This window comes from Punctularia strigosozonata (genome assembly GCF_000264995.1).
Source record: "Punctularia strigosozonata HHB-11173 SS5 unplaced genomic scaffold PUNSTscaffold_3, whole genome shotgun sequence".
NCBI lineage: Eukaryota > Fungi > Basidiomycota > Agaricomycetes > Corticiales > Punctulariaceae > Punctularia > Punctularia strigosozonata.
Window position 1 is genome coordinate 585,813 of NW_006767435.1, and position 16,492 is coordinate 602,304.

The 16,492-nt window shown below is 55.1% G+C and overlaps 10 protein-coding genes and 1 non-coding gene across 11 annotated transcripts; 5 read left to right on the forward strand and 6 right to left on the reverse strand.

The window, feature by feature from the left end:
- Positions 1-446: 446 nt before the first annotated feature.
- On the reverse strand, positions 447-1,217 carry PUNSTDRAFT_42615 (TRAPP complex subunit bet5; the record flags this gene model as incomplete). The annotated part of the gene is made up of 3 exons (XM_007380778.1): positions 447-711; positions 775-1,134; positions 1,186-1,217. 3 exons carry the CDS (start codon positions 1,215-1,217, stop codon positions 447-449), a joined length of 657 nt encoding a protein of 218 aa, XP_007380840.1.
- A 366-nt stretch (positions 1,218-1,583) lies between these two features.
- On the forward strand, positions 1,584-2,931 carry PUNSTDRAFT_131480 (uncharacterized protein; the record flags this gene model as incomplete). Its single annotated transcript, XM_007380779.1, has 5 exons — positions 1,584-1,973; positions 2,030-2,123; positions 2,180-2,289; positions 2,348-2,529; positions 2,586-2,931. 5 exons carry the CDS (start codon positions 1,584-1,586, stop codon positions 2,929-2,931), a joined length of 1,122 nt encoding a protein of 373 aa, XP_007380841.1.
- A 352-nt stretch (positions 2,932-3,283) lies between these two features.
- On the reverse strand, positions 3,284-3,403 carry PUNSTDRAFT_t38. The gene has a single exon. It is a non-coding gene; the product is annotated as a tRNA-Leu (tRNA).
- Positions 3,404-3,981: 578 nt separating this feature from the next.
- Positions 3,982-5,425, reverse strand: PUNSTDRAFT_98407 (uncharacterized protein; the record flags this gene model as incomplete). Its single annotated transcript, XM_007380780.1, has 2 exons — positions 3,982-4,297; positions 4,578-5,425. The coding sequence occupies 2 exons, from the start codon at positions 5,423-5,425 to the stop codon at positions 4,063-4,065; spliced, it is 1,083 nt and encodes a 360-aa protein (XP_007380842.1). The 3' UTR covers positions 3,982-4,062.
- Positions 5,426-6,037: 612 nt separating this feature from the next.
- On the reverse strand, positions 6,038-9,021 carry PUNSTDRAFT_141726 (glycoside hydrolase/deacetylase). Its single transcript, XM_007380781.1, has 18 exons — positions 8,889-9,021; positions 8,782-8,827; positions 8,577-8,722; positions 8,490-8,514; positions 8,265-8,430; positions 8,184-8,205; positions 8,000-8,128; positions 7,920-7,946; positions 7,834-7,867; positions 7,721-7,776; positions 7,609-7,659; positions 7,526-7,550; positions 6,963-7,433; positions 6,826-6,912; positions 6,536-6,758; positions 6,385-6,473; positions 6,114-6,329; positions 6,038-6,058 (listed from the first exon to the last, which is right to left on the reverse strand). Exons 1-13 carry the CDS (start codon positions 8,942-8,944, stop codon positions 7,299-7,301), a joined length of 918 nt encoding a protein of 305 aa, XP_007380843.1. The 5' UTR covers positions 8,945-9,021; the 3' UTR covers positions 6,038-6,058; positions 6,114-6,329; positions 6,385-6,473; positions 6,536-6,758; positions 6,826-6,912; positions 6,963-7,298.
- Positions 9,022-9,334: 313 nt separating this feature from the next.
- PUNSTDRAFT_42619 (uncharacterized protein) lies at positions 9,335-10,368 on the forward strand (the record flags this gene model as incomplete). The annotated part of the gene is made up of 6 exons (XM_007380782.1): positions 9,335-9,388; positions 9,446-9,502; positions 9,556-9,659; positions 9,718-9,886; positions 9,944-10,135; positions 10,192-10,368. 6 exons carry the CDS (start codon positions 9,335-9,337, stop codon positions 10,366-10,368), a joined length of 753 nt encoding a protein of 250 aa, XP_007380844.1.
- A 258-nt stretch (positions 10,369-10,626) lies between these two features.
- PUNSTDRAFT_131485 (DUF1168-domain-containing protein) lies at positions 10,627-11,348 on the reverse strand (the record flags this gene model as incomplete). The annotated part of the gene is made up of 2 exons (XM_007380783.1): positions 10,627-10,998; positions 11,052-11,348. 2 exons carry the CDS (start codon positions 11,346-11,348, stop codon positions 10,627-10,629), a joined length of 669 nt encoding a protein of 222 aa, XP_007380845.1.
- Positions 11,349-11,417: 69 nt separating this feature from the next.
- On the reverse strand, positions 11,418-12,654 carry PUNSTDRAFT_141728 (TGF beta-inducible nuclear protein 1; the record flags this gene model as incomplete). The annotated part of the gene is made up of 6 exons (XM_007380784.1): positions 11,418-11,510; positions 11,562-11,780; positions 11,837-12,318; positions 12,369-12,430; positions 12,480-12,485; positions 12,544-12,654. The coding sequence occupies 6 exons, from the start codon at positions 12,652-12,654 to the stop codon at positions 11,503-11,505; spliced, it is 888 nt and encodes a 295-aa protein (XP_007380846.1). The 3' UTR covers positions 11,418-11,502.
- Positions 12,655-12,898: 244 nt separating this feature from the next.
- Positions 12,899-13,675, forward strand: PUNSTDRAFT_63216 (Yip1-domain-containing protein; the record flags this gene model as incomplete). Its single annotated transcript, XM_007380785.1, has 4 exons — positions 12,899-12,995; positions 13,054-13,199; positions 13,255-13,436; positions 13,495-13,675. The coding sequence occupies 4 exons, from the start codon at positions 12,899-12,901 to the stop codon at positions 13,673-13,675; spliced, it is 606 nt and encodes a 201-aa protein (XP_007380847.1).
- A 341-nt stretch (positions 13,676-14,016) lies between these two features.
- On the forward strand, positions 14,017-15,141 carry PUNSTDRAFT_62220 (uncharacterized protein; the record flags this gene model as incomplete). Its single annotated transcript, XM_007381573.1, has 5 exons — positions 14,017-14,220; positions 14,276-14,443; positions 14,498-14,566; positions 14,616-14,834; positions 14,884-15,141. Coding segments are annotated over 5 exons (918 nt in total), but the record flags the coding sequence as incomplete, so codon positions are not given.
- A 177-nt stretch (positions 15,142-15,318) lies between these two features.
- Positions 15,319-16,260, forward strand: PUNSTDRAFT_62589 (WD40 repeat-like protein; the record flags this gene model as incomplete). Its single annotated transcript, XM_007380786.1, has 1 exon — positions 15,319-16,260. One exon carries the CDS (start codon positions 15,319-15,321, stop codon positions 16,258-16,260), a length of 942 nt encoding a protein of 313 aa, XP_007380848.1.
- Positions 16,261-16,492: the final 232 nt, after the last annotated feature.

The window sequence follows — 16,492 nt, forward strand, 5'->3', positions numbered from 1 at the left end:
TCGGTCAGAAACAGGATGTCGACGTCGTAAAACTCGTCACCAGAGGTACGATCGAGGAGGACATGTTGCGACTGGGCGAGACGAAACTGGCCCTCGATGAAGCCGTCGCAGGGGAGGTGGTGGAGGGCGAGGGCAAAGGCGAGGGACAGGCTGAGAAGCAGATGAAGGAGAGCTTGATGAGCGTGTTGAGGAAGCAGTTTGAGAGTGAAGAAAGCGAGCGGGATGGGCAGCCTGAATTGTCGACAAAGGAGAGCAGCACTAAGGAGGCGGACGCGAGATCTGCCAGTCCGTTGACGGATATGGAGGACTGATTTTGTTTAGTTCCCGTTATTGTTGATTTCATTAGATGTACAGCTTAGCAATCTACTCTACTTCGGATAATCAAGGATATGGATGTTCATGCAATTGTCGCTCCTCCACCTCGCTAGTAACGCGACGTTGCCCTTCTACGGGAAAACAGACAGTCCTCTGACTAAACGGTCCGTGCTCGCGCGGAAGTACTCATTATCGATGCCTCGTTCCTTCGAGTCCATCTGAACCAAGGGATTGCGAACAACGTACTCGAGGAAGGGGCCGGTATAGATCTGACGAAGGATGAATCGAAGGGAATCAGTAGAAGGGTCGGAAAGCATGATGAACTTGTAGCCAGAGAGCGTTTCGAAGAGGTGAAGCTTGTATGCGGAAGTTTTGTATGAGGTGAACTGTTCGTCTCTGCAGGATGCAGATCATTTGATCAGACACCACAACTTGGACGCGCAGGGGATACGACCATACCGTCCAGAAAGCTTCTTCACCATCGCGCGTAGCGAAACCATCACACCGTACACGAGCTTGGCCTCTTCGTCGAATGGCAAACCCGTGCTGCCCTGACTTGCCCCGGCTTGTGGCTGCTGGGGGGCCACAGTCTGGAGCAGGGGCGGTGGTGGTGAGGGCGGCACGTCGCTGTTCAGCGCTACCACAATGCCCGTTTGCGACGAGAGCGTATTCCGCGGGGAGTTGTACGCCGAGGAGGCGACGCTAGAGGGTGGGTTGGTCGTGATCGCATGCGAAACGGCGGGGAGTATGTTGCCTTCTGCGGCGGGCTTGGGCCGTTTCGTGCGATGCCAGTCATGGTAGTAGACGCATGCGCAGTGACTACGAGGCGATACGCGTGAATTTGACTTCCTCGGGGGGCGGGAGACTTACCGGTCGTAGATGTACATGCTGTAGATGGTCATGTTGGCTTAGCTTCGGGTCGATAATCACTGCTGAGGACTTCCTCGAGTCTTCCTCTGCACACCTCTGCGGAGCCGCGTGTTGGACCGTGTATAGCAACCTCCGATAGAGGACCGGTGAAGCGACGGATGCTGTTAAGAAGCGGCATCGTCCTGGGTCACACTGGGTTAGGTTACCGACGGCTTGATCTTCGCGTTCACCGGCACGCTTCTTTCAAGTTCACCATCATGGCAACCGCCCGTATATCCAAGCAAGCCTCCGATTCCTGTCTGTGTGGGGTTACTTAACATCCGGCCAGACATCGGAGTTGAGGAGCCTCAGCACTCGGCCTGTGCTTGGCCTGATACATACGCTGCTCCTGGGCCACCATGCTATCCACTCAAGTGATCATGCAAGGCTCCTTACTATTGCTCTCCGCACTCAGCTTTGTGGGTGCACACCCAAAGCCTGAGGGGCAACTGCTACCCAGAACTCTCAGCAATCCCGCTCAGCAATCAGGCTACTCCACATTCGACATGCTGGATGTCCCCGGTCCCCCGCGCTCCTTCGTCGCCCTTTCGTCTGTGCCCAGCATTTGCGCCCAGTATACAGGGCCAGGTCAGGAATGCGCAGCGCAGATGCAGGCGTTTAACGTCACCTTGGGTGACTGCGGCTCTGCCTGGACGGTGTGCCGCTGCACAACTGCGAACATCACGCTCGAAGAGGGCATCGACCATTTAGCTCGCGTGCCCATCGGGTTGCGACGAAACGTCGGAACCGTAAGTGTCCTTTATTGACCACACCGCACAATTCCGGAGTCCTGATGCATGCATAGGTCATGCTCATGCCAGATAGCTCAGCTCATGCCTACACTCTTGCCAGCGACATCCATTACTTCGGTGTTTGCTCTCAAAGGACCTGGATTCACGGTAAGTTGCCGAGTGACCAGGCGTCATCACTTGCTCAACGCGCCGTTCGTTGACAGAATCGACGCACGCGTCCGATCATGGACACTCGTCGTCCGACGCATGGATTAGCGCCGTCGACGGGGATAGCTGCGTTCCTGACACATACGCACAAATAAACTATGTCGAGGTCTGTGATCATAGTAGCAGCTCCTTGTGAGTCGCGTGTAATGACGCGGCCACTGCAGGACTTTGCGCAAGTGAGCGTACTGCAGGTTTATCTCCAGCTGCACGGCCAGCTTCCTCCCGGATTCACCTCCGACTGCATGCCCAAGCAATTCGCGTACATGCAAAGCCTGTCCTTGTACAACAACGCCACCCTCTTCGGAGATACGTGCGCATTCAACGATGACTGGACCTCGTCTGCCTTGTCAGCACATCTTTCGAAGTCGTTACTTGCTTCAGGCTGACGGACTTGACTTCCAGACACACGGTCGCTCCTCCGTCGATCGTGACGGACACAGTGATCACTGGCTCGTACACGACCGTGACTGGGACGTCGAGCGTTACAGCTTTGTCTGGCGTCATCGCTGCCGCCGCCACGGAACTCCTCAGCTCGCAGTCGGCTGGAGCGACCTCGACGGCGGGTGCGACTACCACGCAGGGCACCGTTGGGGGAAATGGGGTCTCAGGTACCGCTGTTGTACCTTCGGATGGGACCAATACCGCTACGCTTCCCAGTGCAAGTACCAACGGGGCAATGATGACGGGGACACCAAGTCTGGCTTCGTTGCTATCCTGCGTTGCTATTCTGTCAATTGCTCTGTGTTGATATCCGTACTTGCGCAAACTGGTTGGATGTATGTACATACTGGTCGATTGCTCTGCCGGTACCTGGACAAAACCGGGATTCATGACTGAGTTCATCGAGACACCAGCAGAAAAAATAAGGAGCTCCTAGCGGTGTTGTGCGTGTCCCTGTCGCTCTTCCTACTCAGAAAAAGGGTGGCATATTGGCTGGCCTTTATAGGAGGAAAGAAATTGCGTCATTCGTAGCCACTAGCACCACCTCGCCTCCGATACGTACGCGACAATACGCTACTTTTCTCTCTCCGCCTCCTCCGCCAAGCAGTGAGCACCAATTGAACTTTTCAGTTGTCCTCTGGAAGAGGAATAAAAAGGTTTGACGAGAGTGGGATTCGAACCCACGCCCTTTCGGACCAGATTCCAATATTATCGGAAGATGTACAGCTACTCGCTGTTGATCCTTAGTCTGGCGCCTTAGACCGCTCGGCCATCTCGCCATGTGTACTTCATAGGCACCAAATATCCATAGCCCTGGCCGTATATAGTGTGTCCTGTGTTCTCGATTGAAGAGCACTCTCAGGCTGTAGCACTTCAAGTAAGTATGTAGGAGTTGACAGAGGTGATGTTGTCACGAGGTCGATAAGGGAACGAGAGGATTTGGATGATACGGAAGTTGGCGGGATTGGGAGGTTTTGGAATGATCAAGATTGGAGACGTTTGAAGGGACCCAGTACGCGCTCAATAACTTCCTGCAAGTACGGGCCCAAGTAGCGGCCTCGTTCAAACTCTTGCTCAATGGTCTTCCGGAATTCGACAGCCTGCTGCGCCACGGATGCGTGATTATCGGGAGTGAAACGTTGAATTAGGTGGGGTAATTCCTGCGTCGAAGCCATGTCGTATGGAGTCGACGAGGTTGGGTATTTACATACCAGCCCGTGGTGATCGAGTTGGCGCTTCCATCCCTCCGCGAGATGCAGGGTATGCGCATTAGCTGCTCTGCGCGAGCGGGCACTCGCAAGCACCATGACTTGAGAGTCCGCATCCTGAGCAGAGGTGGCAGTAGAGGTGGGTATGAGCTGAGCGTGTGCACCCGTGGGGAAGCTGGAAGTTCTTGCACAAGGTGACGTTGTTTGGGTCAACGAGATGCCCGTTGTCGTCACGCGAGCAGTAAGCCTTGGTCCTCCCGTTCCAAAGCACAGGAGACCGACAGGCGCGCACGTCGTGGAGGTGACATCCAAGGCATAAGGCGCACGGCGAATGGGCGATCGCGCCGGCGCCAAAACGAAAATTCTGGTCGCGTCCGGAGACGCTCTCGCCTCGGGCGTATGGCGCGTTCGTACGTGCCGTCTTTGTCTTTCCCGTGCGCATGGGTCCTAACGCGCGTGCTGCGGCTATTGTGGAAAGAACATGCGCGAGTTTCGCCACCGATATGATTCGCGTCGCGACGCGTTGTCAATCGCGTATTGACGCGATGCAAGCGTGCCATGCCATGTATTTCGTTCGCATATTGACGCGCCGTGTTGTGCCAACGAGCAAAAATTTGTGAGACAGGTATGGACATTCATAGAGAATGGAATGTGAGCCGCGATTCGTGGATGCGTTTAGGGGGGATGCGAATACGGTTAGCGAGTTGCTCTTAACCTTGCAACTTGGTCCAGAGACAAGACTCACGCTTTGGCCGCCTCATACATTTGGTTCTGGAGATACTTTAGCATGATCCGATGGAGACGCTCCTCGTTGAACAACGCCGGGTTGAAGAGTTTGCTTGGGTTATGCTCGTACGTGAGGTGCCATTCTTGCCTCACTTCCTGCTCATAAATCAGGAGAGAGGCAACACCGTACTTCTCGTTACGGATGGAATGGGTTTCGATGGAGTGAAAGAAGTCCACGAAGTCTTGCACAACTTCCTGGCTCCACCCTACGTTCCCCATTTCCTTGAGCAGCCCCGCTTTTGCGATTGTGAACAGGCGCCAATCCAGGTCTTTGTCCTCCTTGCAGTTCTTCGAGGCACAAGCCGACGACGACAATCGCAGGGCAACTCCGTCACCATCCCGGGCCATGTAGAAGACGTCCTCAGACGCGACCATCGCGTTTTCCGTTGCCTCGCGTTTTCCTTCCCCTCCGAAGTACCATAGGTGGACGAACTTGTATTGCTTTAGTCGCTGGAGGGCGTATGCAGATACTTGCGATGCGTCGGAGTCGGCTACCATCTGGTCGCGACCGTACCTAGGAGCCCTAGGTCGGTTCTTAGCAGCTTCCCGTTCTTCCTCAGCTCTCTCCGCTTCCTCCCGTTCCTGCCTCTCTCGCTCTGCTCGTTCTTCGGCCTCCCTATCTTCCCGCAACTGCCGATCCCAGGCTTCCTTCTCCTGAGTGTTTTGGGTTCGCCACGCGTCAACGAGGGATTGCGCCGCTTGTTCCAGGGTGTCACCACGGCTTTCCAGCTGTCGTACTGCTGCATGCGCGGCTCTGCCGAAGTCGGGGACCGCCTGCTTGTACGGGTTCGTAGTGATACGAGGCATCCAGAGAGGACAGATGAGTAGGCTTTCGAAGATTTATTGTATCTGCAGAGACACTTGCGAGCGAGGTTCTTCGCGCGCGCCTCGTACAAGGCGGAAGTGCACCGCCATCCGCAAAGGCGCACGCTCAGCACGCTGTTCTCACGTTTCCGTACCTCGCTTTACCTCAGAACTCTAACTTCGAGGAGTCGGAATTGAACATTGCTATTTCACCAAGAGACAATAATTATCGCGGTCAACTCGCAATCTCAACGTGATCATGGACGCATCAGGAGAGGAAGCCATTTCCGTTCTACAGGAACTTGGTCAGGCTCTTGTGTCCGCGATCTTGGAACGCGCCCCCCTCGCGCAGATCAAGCAGCTGATCGACGCGGATGCTCCCCTCTGGTGGCAAGACGCCGACGGATGGAGCGCCTTGCATGCCGCTGCTTACACTGAAAGTGAAGCCTTGGTGCGCCTACTCATCGAGCATGGGGCGGTGTGGAACGCAGGTGATCTCCGTTCGTTTGTAACTCTGTGGGTGTTCCTTACCCTCTCCTCCAGTCGACAATATCGGCAATACGGCAGGGGATGTCGCGCTTTCCTTGAATAACGAAGCCTGCTACACCATCATTCGCGACGCCGGTATCAGAACTGGTGACACGCGTCTCGTGAAAGTACAAAACCCGTTCTCATGCACATGAGGTCTCAGAGCTATTACTCGGTCTGCTATCCTCCAAACCTAGCGCCTTTGAGTCTCCTTCAGCTCTCGTGCTTCGGTCATCGGATACCACTGCTTCTGGGTCGCAAGACGAGTTCCTCGCGTCGCGGCTTCGGTTCACGCAGGATGCGAACGGCCAGGATATTTGCGTGGTCCGGTCCGGAGATGAGGATGTCGGCGTGATGATGGGCTGGGAGCGCGAGATCAGTGGGTTCTTCTGTTGCGTAACCAGTCCGCGATCGATGCCTGAGCATTCTCGCAGTGGAAGAATCTGTGCGAAAACTATGCTCCGACCACGAAAATCTTCGGAGCGGACTACGGGTCCTCAACGTCGGTTTCGGACTTGGTATCGTCAGTCCTCCGCGCAGACTTCGCAAACATACTGGTTCTGACTGGTAATTGAATCTTCGTAGATCGACAGCATCTTCCAGTCGTTACCAACACCGCCTGCGTTGCATGTCATCATTGAACCACATCCAGATGTCCTTGCCCACATGAAAGCTCGAGGATGGTATGACAAGCCAGATGTGAGGATCCTCGAAGGCAAGTGGCAAGATTTCGTCGAAAGCGAACAATTGTTAGGCATTGGCGGATTCGACGTCGTGTACACCGATACGTTTTCAGAGCACTACAAAGGTCCGTCAGAATGATCTCGCCCACCAACGCCCGAGCGTCCCCATCTCACTTTCTGGTTAACGTGCAGACCTGAAGCAGTTCTTCGAGCACGTCCCTGATCTCCTGCGAGGCCCACATTCTAGGTTTGGGTTCTTCAATGGGCTGGGTGCCACCAGTACGTCGCTCGCACATGTCACGACTGTATACTCATAACGCATCACCTAGACGCTCTGTTTTACGACGTCTACACGCATTTAAGCGACTTGCATCTAGCCGAACTCGGAATACAAGTAGAATGGAGCGATGTCGACGTGTTCGTCGGGAAAGACGAGGAAGAACGATGGGGCGAGACTAGGAAATACTTCACGCAACGCCTGTACCGCTTGCCCGTAGGCAAGATGAACCAATTATGATCGACCTTGGCACGGTTGCTCCGCGCTGTCGGGCAGACCTTTCCGGCTCGGAATGACCCCGCTGCTATTCAAATCCATGACATCGCTTTCGAAATGGCGACTGATTGGGTACCTAACGCTCGAGGATGGTTGTGACGCATCATGAGCGTTACTCGTGTGCAAATCCTCGCGGCATCTTCGCGCCTTGTGCGGGTTTCTGCTTCGCTCGAAACTCGCGAGCCATCTCGATCATGGGGACCCAGTGTACATGATCATGGCTGTTGACCCATTCAATGAAGCGCTCCTAGAAACGGTTAGTAGCAGGAAGTCCGCAGCACGGCAAGGAGAAGAGGTCAGCAGTGCACCGGCGGTGGAAAGGCGGTGAGCAGGATGCACCAGCATGAGCAGGACGTGAGGGCGACTAAGAAGGACAGCGGTCAGATACGGATGACACGCCAAGACAGCAGCTGAGGACTCACCCGCTAACGTCGGGATGGATGGTGATCGGAAATATGAAGTCCTCCTCCTCGCTGCATCCAGAATAACACAAGTCAGGCAAATGAACCGCGAGAGAGCATGGTCGGCTTATACCGGTACAGATACGTGAACATGTCCTTCCAGAGTTGCTCGACGTCTCTGGCGTTGACCTACACAAACGCCAAATGAGCTCGGCGAGTTGCTCGATGTGTTTATGCAAGTCGTACCCATCCATGAGAGTTGGCGCTGGCTTTGATAAACCTGGGACACGATCGTCGGGAGCGTAGCCGGAACGATATGATAACGCCCTTACATCATCGGGGGTAGGTCATCTAGATACCTATCGAAATCGTTGTCAGCGCAAGAAGCTGTTTCATGTGAATGCTGACTCACCAGTTGGCTGGTATCTCGACGAGGCCGGTTTCGTTTCCCCGCTGCAAAGGTTTCATCCACGTCTCCGCTTTGGCAGAGTAATCTATCTTGGTCCAGGTGTCCTTGTCACGCAGATAGTACGCCTGAGAGCTGAGGGCCGATGTTTGGTGAGATGGAATACAAATTTCAGAAGAAGGTGCCATACTCATGTGCCATGTTAGAGTGGTCTACGCGACGTCAAGTTCAGTGACGTGCGCCAATAAAGGGTATATTGGACATTGTTTACCGTATTCGATGCCCTTGTCGAGCAGCAGATCCGTTCCTTCCGCGCTCGTCTCCCACCAAGGCGCGACAGAGCCCTTTGGGGAGACTCCGCCGCAAAAGTCCGTAAGAAGCTTGTAAGTGTGCTCTAAGATGTCCTTTTGTTGCTCGGCGGTCATCGAGACGGGGTTCTAAGATACTATCAGCTCCAAATACACGGGCGGCAGCGTCGTGTGATGGGGAACCGCACCTCGTGGGAGTACCCGTGCAAACCGCTGCGGGATGAACGCGCCACAAGTCAGCGGGATCGGACGCGATGGTGACAAGCCCGACGAACATTTCGTGACCAGCATCGCGCACGGCGGCCATCTCCTTTGGGAAGGTCTCAAGGCTATGGCCGGGTATGAACCATGTCGTCTTCAGTTTGTACTTGTCGAAGAGCTTCAGCAGGCGGGGTACACCCACTTCCCCGGCGTACATCCCCTATTCATGGGCGATCGGTCATATCGCACAGGGCGACAAGGCGGTGAACGACAACATACTCGAGAGATGTCCAAAGGAGAATCCTCCCCTCCATATGAGCCAAGCCTGAAGTTCAAATTCAGGATGGCACCGACGCATCTATTCCATGGTGTAATCCAGGACGCACCAGCCGGCGACGGCATCAACGTCGACACCGAACCCAATGAGCACCCGGCGAGGCATGGCTTGCTGTTGTCAGACGAGAAAGCCTTGCGTCGCCCTTATCGCGAACTGCAACTGTACCCGTGCATGGAATCCGTAGTGGGAGCATATGTTTTCCCTGGGATCGCGTTGAGCCTGCTCGTCTAAGATTAGCACGTGGCATCTCCGAGATTAGCACAGAGCGCGGCCTGACGACCGGGGCACGGTCGCTCGGCCAGTGGCATCAACAAGATGGCGGACGCAATCACCTTTGTCTTTTCCCTCTCCTCTCTTTCCTTGTCTCTAGCATTTCTCTCTACAACGGGCTTGACGCTCTCGCAGGTCGCATATCAATCTTCCGCAACAGTCGCAGGGCGACCTTCATATACCGCATTTCTTCCCGAGCTCTAGGACTTTCGGCATAAATAAACCATGGCTATTCCCAAGGGATTTGCGGCGCCCAAGGCTTCTGACAAAATCACTGTCGTATGAAGTGTTCCACCGTCGTGCTGCCGGCGAATGCTAACTCCATGCGGTCTTCAGTACTTGTCGGCCAATGAAACTGCCCCGCCTGCGCCTCCGTTCGAGTTACAGAGATGGGTGCGTATTGTTCTCCCTTCAATACGAAATGGGGTTGATAGTCTCCCTGGTAGATCTCTCGTGACACTTGGAATGCTCGTGTGCCGGTCATCACGAGGACGTCTGCGAAATATTCAAAGCCAATGTTCGAGCGCGTTTGGACACTGATCGGGCTCATGTGAGTGCATCATAATGTGGACATATATGCGGTGTGGTGACCCATGCTCTACTTTCAGTGCGGTCATTGTCCTCCCGGTTGCCCTGTACCGCGTCATCCTCGCCGCGATGAACGACAACCGGGAAGGGGAAGTCAAATTCTTCTTCGAGGCCAAAGCGGTTAGCTTCGGTATCCTCGTCGGAACCCTCCTGCTCTTCTGGCTGCCCATGGCCATCTGGAAGTTCATTGTAAGCCCATCATGCACCCAGTTTTCCCTTCCCCCCGAGCCATATCTTTCTTCCCAGGGAAACCGCCAGGTCAACGCCATCGTGCACAAGTGGGAGCGCGAGGACAGGGCAACTATGGGTCCCGGCGCCGTCATCCCCACCTGGAAGGTCAAGACTCCCGGCGTGATGAATATGTCCATCTGCCTCATCATCGACGTGCCGTCCGTGCGCGCGTCGCGGTCCTTCGGATTCAACACGCTCCCGGGCAACGTACGTCCCTTTCTTGCCAACAATACCATGCGTCGTGTTGCTGAATGGTGGCGTAGATCGTGAACGCCCCTCCGAGTTACTACCAGGGTGGCAATGTTCCGCCTCAGGTCGGCGTCGTCAACGGCATGCCCGTATCGATACCTGTCATGTCTGAGGCTCCCAAGCCCGAGAATCCCTTCAAGGACCAAAACCCGTTCGAGGACAAGAACAAGGTGGAGGAGGTCAAGGTTTGAGAACGACGATCCGCTAGCCTCCGTCCACATGGACTTGGATACATCTTTAGACTGGCAAGCCATGGCTCGGTTTACTTATCGATATGTCATCACCTACGTAGTGTGCCCCGTCAGAAATGAGAATGCTTCTGGGACATTCTTGGACTGGGCGGAACTAGATTGAGTTGGGATACGAACAATAATCCTCGCGGAAGAAGGCGGGAAGAGCATCTGCAGTTCGTATTGGTACAGCGGCGAGTGTTGAGATCGTATTGACCTTCAGTCATCTTCGTGTATCACAATCTGGTGGGTTTCTGCGAGCGGCGTCGTCCCGGTATGCTCGACCGTCCGAGTCTCCTCGTCGCCCTCGTCCTGCCGCCCGTCAGCGGGCTGTGGACCCGACGCCCCCTCGTCTTCGTCGTCACTCTCCTCCCCGGGTCTCTTGAAGGTGACTTCTGCGCCGTTCACTAACCTCCGCTTCTTGAGCGGAACGCCGTCGCCGGCATGGCCGTCGGTCGAGGCGTCCTTCTCCTTGCCCACTTTGGTCCGCTCCTTCTTCTTTTGCCGCTTTGCCCTGTTTTTGTTCGTTTTCGCAGCAGCAGCCTCTTCGCGTTCGCGCTTCTTACGCTCGAACTCGGCTTCAAGCGTTTCCTGGGGTGGCAAGGTCAGCCTGCGCGCGTGGGCAAGGATGGCGACTAACGAACTTTCTGCGCCTCCTCCTCCAACATCTTTAGCCGCTCATATTCTCTCCGTCGACTGGCCTTGTATACGTGGAACTCTCCGCTTCCTGCACCGGCACTGCTGCCCTGTACATTCTTCATCATCTCCCTCGGTGGTCGTATAGTCTTGTCTTTCGGCGGCGGGGGTATATATGCCGGCTTTGCCGGATCTTTGAGCAGCCGCTCAAGCTGAGCGCGTTGTTTGTCCGTTGCGTTGGTGGCATGTTTGGGAGTCGGTGTTCCAGGCTTGGTGGAAGGACCAGGAGAAGGTGAGGCGGACATGTCGAGCAGGGAGGGAGGAGAGGATCACTTGACCCTAAACTCGGGCTCGCGACGCTCACACAGCACAAGTCCCTCCAACGGATAATGCATCTTATTAGGACATAGGACCATAGACTACCAATACATGCAGAAGACGTGAGCAGCGTCAAGTACCTCAGACGACTGACATTCCCATCAGTACCATGAGCGTGCCGAGGTAAGGTAAAAACTCACGAAGGACGGCGTTGATGCAGCCATCGTTCTCTGGATTGTTCGTGATTTGAGCGTACTTCCCAAACACGACCTTGCCACCTGCGGTGACCATGCCCAGCTCCGATACGTTGACCTCAATTACGGTTCCTTTTGTGAGAACACCGAGCTGTGTATACATCGGTGATTGCGGATTCTTCTTGACACCGAGGATTTGAAGCTGGAACGTCGCTTTCAAATCGGCTAACCGCAAGATCAGTTGCACGCAATTCCTCGACACGAATTAAGGCAAAACTCACGATGCGTTACATTAGCCTTCTTGTACCGCAGCGCCATCGGCCTGACGAACCGCTCCATCTTCACCGGTTTGCGCGTGAAGCCCTCTCCGACAAACGTCGCCTTCGTGACCATCCGCTTCCAGCTCTTGCTCTTGCTCTTTCCGGTTCGCATCACCTTGAACATCTCGTCCTCCGCGATGCCTCGGACCTTGGGCAAGGGCACGGCATACTTTGCCGCCTTCTCCTTCCGCTTCTCTTTGATCGCCGACGAGAGCGCCTTCGCATCCCTCTGGCCTTCTCGGTCGAGCAGGTATGCGGGAAGGGCACCCTCTGGCGCAGATGTATCCGCCTGTTTGACGTTCCTCTCGTCGTGCGCCTTGAGCGTCTTTTTCATCTGGACCTTCTGCGCATGGCGCTTGGCGTGAAGGAGTTTCGCCTTGATACCGAATGTCTTCTGCGCTATCGCGGAGGCTTTGTGAGATTCACGGGCCTCGCGCTTGCGTCTTGAGATAAAGTTAAGAGGACGAAGTTAGATATTACGAGCTGTACTTACTTGCGCTCGTAGTAATCTAACCGCCGCCCATGGCGCTTAATGTGCTCCTCAATGTACTCGTTCTATTCCACGTTAGACAAATTCCAAACAGCGTATATTGCGCAAGCATACCTGAGGCTAGATGAGGAGAAGAACGTCAGACTCTTGTTACTGATCGACCCAATGCGGGACTCACCATGGCAGGAGTAAAGGAGACTTTTGCGGCACGTGCTTCGGTCAGTGACTGCAACGCCCGCCACTCTACCACGCGCGGCGCAATGATCCACGTATTACACGTCCGCCGCATATCCTTGTCCTAACGCCAGATTCCCCCCTTCTTTGCACCTGCTATGTGGCAAGACAACCACGCATACGCTGCATCCTCGTCACAAAACTCCTACTACCCGCAACCCGGACCTTCGCAAGGCGTACCGCTCCAGTTCTACTCTCCAGGTCCTAGCGCGGCGGGTGTGGCTGATCCCAATGCATTCTACCCTGCTGCACGCTCCTCGCTGGAGGGAAACATGGCTCAGGGCGCCGTTGGTGGTAGCATGGCGCCGCAGTACGGAGGCAACATCCAACCGGTCGGCCCGTGGTGGACCGCGTTCGGGACCGGCGGGTTCGAAGGAGAGCCGCCGTTACTAGAGGGTGAGCGCTCTCGTGTGCGCGTTTCTGGAACTGCTGAACCGATGCAGCATAACCGAAGAACTCGGCATCAACTTTACGCATATACGAGCCAAGTCCATGACCGTGCTCAATCCGTTCGGACGCGTAGACGAGCATATAATGGACGACGCGGATTTGGCGGGACCCTTACTTTTCATTCTCTGCTTTGGAATGTTTCTACTTCTAGTGAGTATCACTATTCCTCCTAGGCGTACGCTGCAACTTACGTTCTCGTGAACAGTCCGGAAAGCCGCAATTCGGATATATCTACGGTGTTGGGCTTCTGGGCTCCATGTCCGTCTATATGCTATTAAATCTCATGTCCGAGACCGGAATAGACGCATACCGCGTCGTCTCGGTGCTTGGTTACTGTCTACTGCCCATGGTCGGCGTGGGCGCTGTGAGCGTTATGGTAACACTCGAGTACGTGTTTGTTCTTGCCCGTTCTGTACTCAGTGCGTCTGATGACCACCTTCTGCAGTGGACTGCTGGGTTCCATACTATCAATAATCTCGATTGCTTGGTGCACGTATGCGGCATCTGGGATATTCGTCGCCGTGCTACGCATGTCCGACCAGAGGCTGCTGGTGGCATACCCCGTTGGGCTGCTCTACGGTTGTTTCGCGCTACTGAGCGTATTCCACGTTGGTGGTAAGAAATGATAGGATATGAGGACTTTTGCATCCGTGTTCCATCAATCGAATGCGGTCCTGTAATTCGGAATAGAGTTAGATCACTGAGTCACACTCTGCTATGTCGCATCGCCATGTCTTCAACTTCGCTCTTGCCACGATCCCTCATGTTCCCGGGCCCGCTGCTGAGCGCGAGTCGATTACAAGGATGGACTCGGTTTTTCGCCCTGGGTACCCAGTTCCGAGTACGCAAACACGGATAGATGCTTTAGACAATGTTAGCACTTCATCTTCTACACCGCGCCCTCATTGATTATGGGCGCGTTTAGCACTTGGACTTGCTTCCTCGCCATGACCCAACATTCCGGCCGCTCCTGCGCGCCCTCAGCCAGTTGTGCGGCGAAAGTGGACTGTTACCAACGTCATACGAACTGCCGGGACTCGTGAAAAGAGATGAAGACGAGGCGTATTCCGTAGGCGGCTTCGCTGATGTTTGGCGGGGGACACATGAAGGTGTTTCCGTTGCGCTCAAGGTCATACGTCTACATGCCGGAGATCGCGAGAAAGTGAAGAAGGTGAGTCCAGTTTAGTGCTTGCTACCGGCCTCTCCACAATCTCATCGTCGTACAGGTGTTCTGCAGGGAAGCAGTATTTTGGAAGCGTCTCTCGCATGCGAACATCGTGCCGTTCCTCGGCGTGTCTCCTCGGTTTCACTTATGTATTGTGGCAGAGTGGATGGAGTACGGAGACGTGGTGTCCTTTCTCAAGCAGTTTCCTCTTGCGGATCGGAGGCATCTGGTTCGTCTGCCGTGCAACCTGCCGACAATTTTCGTCTCACATTCCAATCTGAAGGTCCTCGACATCACTCGGGGGCTACATTACATGCACACGAACGGCATAATACATGGCGATGTCAAGGCAGTGAGTGAGCCAATGTACAGGACCGTCCGAGTGTTCACCCTATGCGAAGCGAAACATTCTTGTGGATGGACAACAACGCGCTCGTTTGGGTGATTTTGGTTTAGCTACTACCGTCATCGGGACAGAGACTCTTGCCTCGTTCACGGAGACTTCTGCAAATCGCGGCAGCCTGCGTTATATGGCGCCGGAACTATTGGACCATACAGTGGAATCCGTTACTCTAACAACCAAGACAGACGTTTATGGATACGGAATGGCATTGTGGGAGGTATGGAGGTGTCAACTTTCCCGTCAGCTTGTTCTGACCCTTAATACAGATATTTGACGGGCGGATTCCTTTTCATGATGTTCGAATCGACTACGTCGTGGTCTTGAAGGTTAAGGATGGCGTGCGACCATCCCGTCCCACCAGTGCTCGAGACCTAGGCCTAGATGACGATCTTTGGGAATTGATCGAGACATGCTGGGCTTCTGATCCAGCTCAACGACCTTCTATGCTGGGTATTCTACAACGGCTTTTCCCTGATGCTCTGCATGGTCTGTACATGATATCATCACTTGGTGTGATGAACTGACCATAGCGCGCAGGACTTGAATCCAGCCCCAGCGCCCTAGTTGATGGCACGCTACACGCGCGCGCCACAGTACACATACCGCCTATCCGCTATATTCCACACGTAGCAGCACCTTCGAACGCTGAAGAAGTGGCACCGATGCAATCTGCGCCCAGTCTAGGCGCCTCGGTGATTTCCATGCACGAACCCGCAGGGGTGCAAACGAAGCAGTTGCGGGGCCATACAGGGATTGTGTGGTCCGTTGCATTTTCACCTGATGGTTCGCGTATCGCTTCGGGCTCGGGAGACGGTACAATCCGCGTCTGGGAAGTGGACACTGGGGAGCCTGTAAACCGGCCATTTCGGGGACATGCAAATGACGTTAACTCTATAGCGTTCTCCGTTGACGGGACGCATCTCTGCTCAGGCTCGAAGGATGGGACGGTCAGACTCTGGAACGTGGCGACAGGCATGCAAGTCGGGATGACTCTGCGGGAGGACACGGGCGTTCTGTCTCTCGCATTCCCCGGTGTCCTGTCCGTTACATTCGCTCCCGATAGCTGGTGCGTCGCTCTCGGAACGGGCGAGGGCACAATCCGTCTTCGGAATATGCAAACCGGCACGGCCGTAGGGACGCCTCTGCGAGCGCACGCCGGCGCCGTCTACTCCCTCGCATTCTCACCCGACGGCGAGCGGATCGTTTCCGGATCGCGCGATGGTACCGCCCGGATTTGGGATGCACAGACAGGTCAGCCCGTGGGTGACCCATGCGAAGGTCACGGATCGGCGGTCAGGGCTGTCGCGTACTCGCCGGACGGGAAGCGTATCGTCTCGGGAGCGTACGACGATACCCTTCGGGTGTGGGATGCTGATACGGGGTGGTTGCTGCTGGGCCCGTTGCAGGGGCACACGGCGGACGTCAATGGCGTCGCGTTCTCGCCGGACGGCAGGCGCATCGTGTCCTGCTCGGACGACGGGACTATCCGGATATGGGACGCGGAGACGGGGCAACCTGTGCAGAGCCCTTTGCGGGGACACCTGAAGAATGTTTCGTGCGTCGCGATTTCGCCGGATGGGTGTCACATCGTCTCGGGCGGGTACGATAACCTAGTTATCCTCTGGAATATACAGCTTGATTGACTCCGACACTGCTTATCCGAGTGTGATGATGGAGGGTGGTGGTGGGATACACTCACGTCGGGTCAGATCCAACTTGTGACCACCCAGCATGAGGGCGACCATAGTACTGATCAACGCCTGAGTGTATCCGAACCAAAGAGATAGGGCGCACGAAAGTGTCGCAACTACTCGGTGGTGCCTGAAGAGAACATCTGCGGTTGTCTCAACAGCCATCCGACCTGTTCGGCGGCGC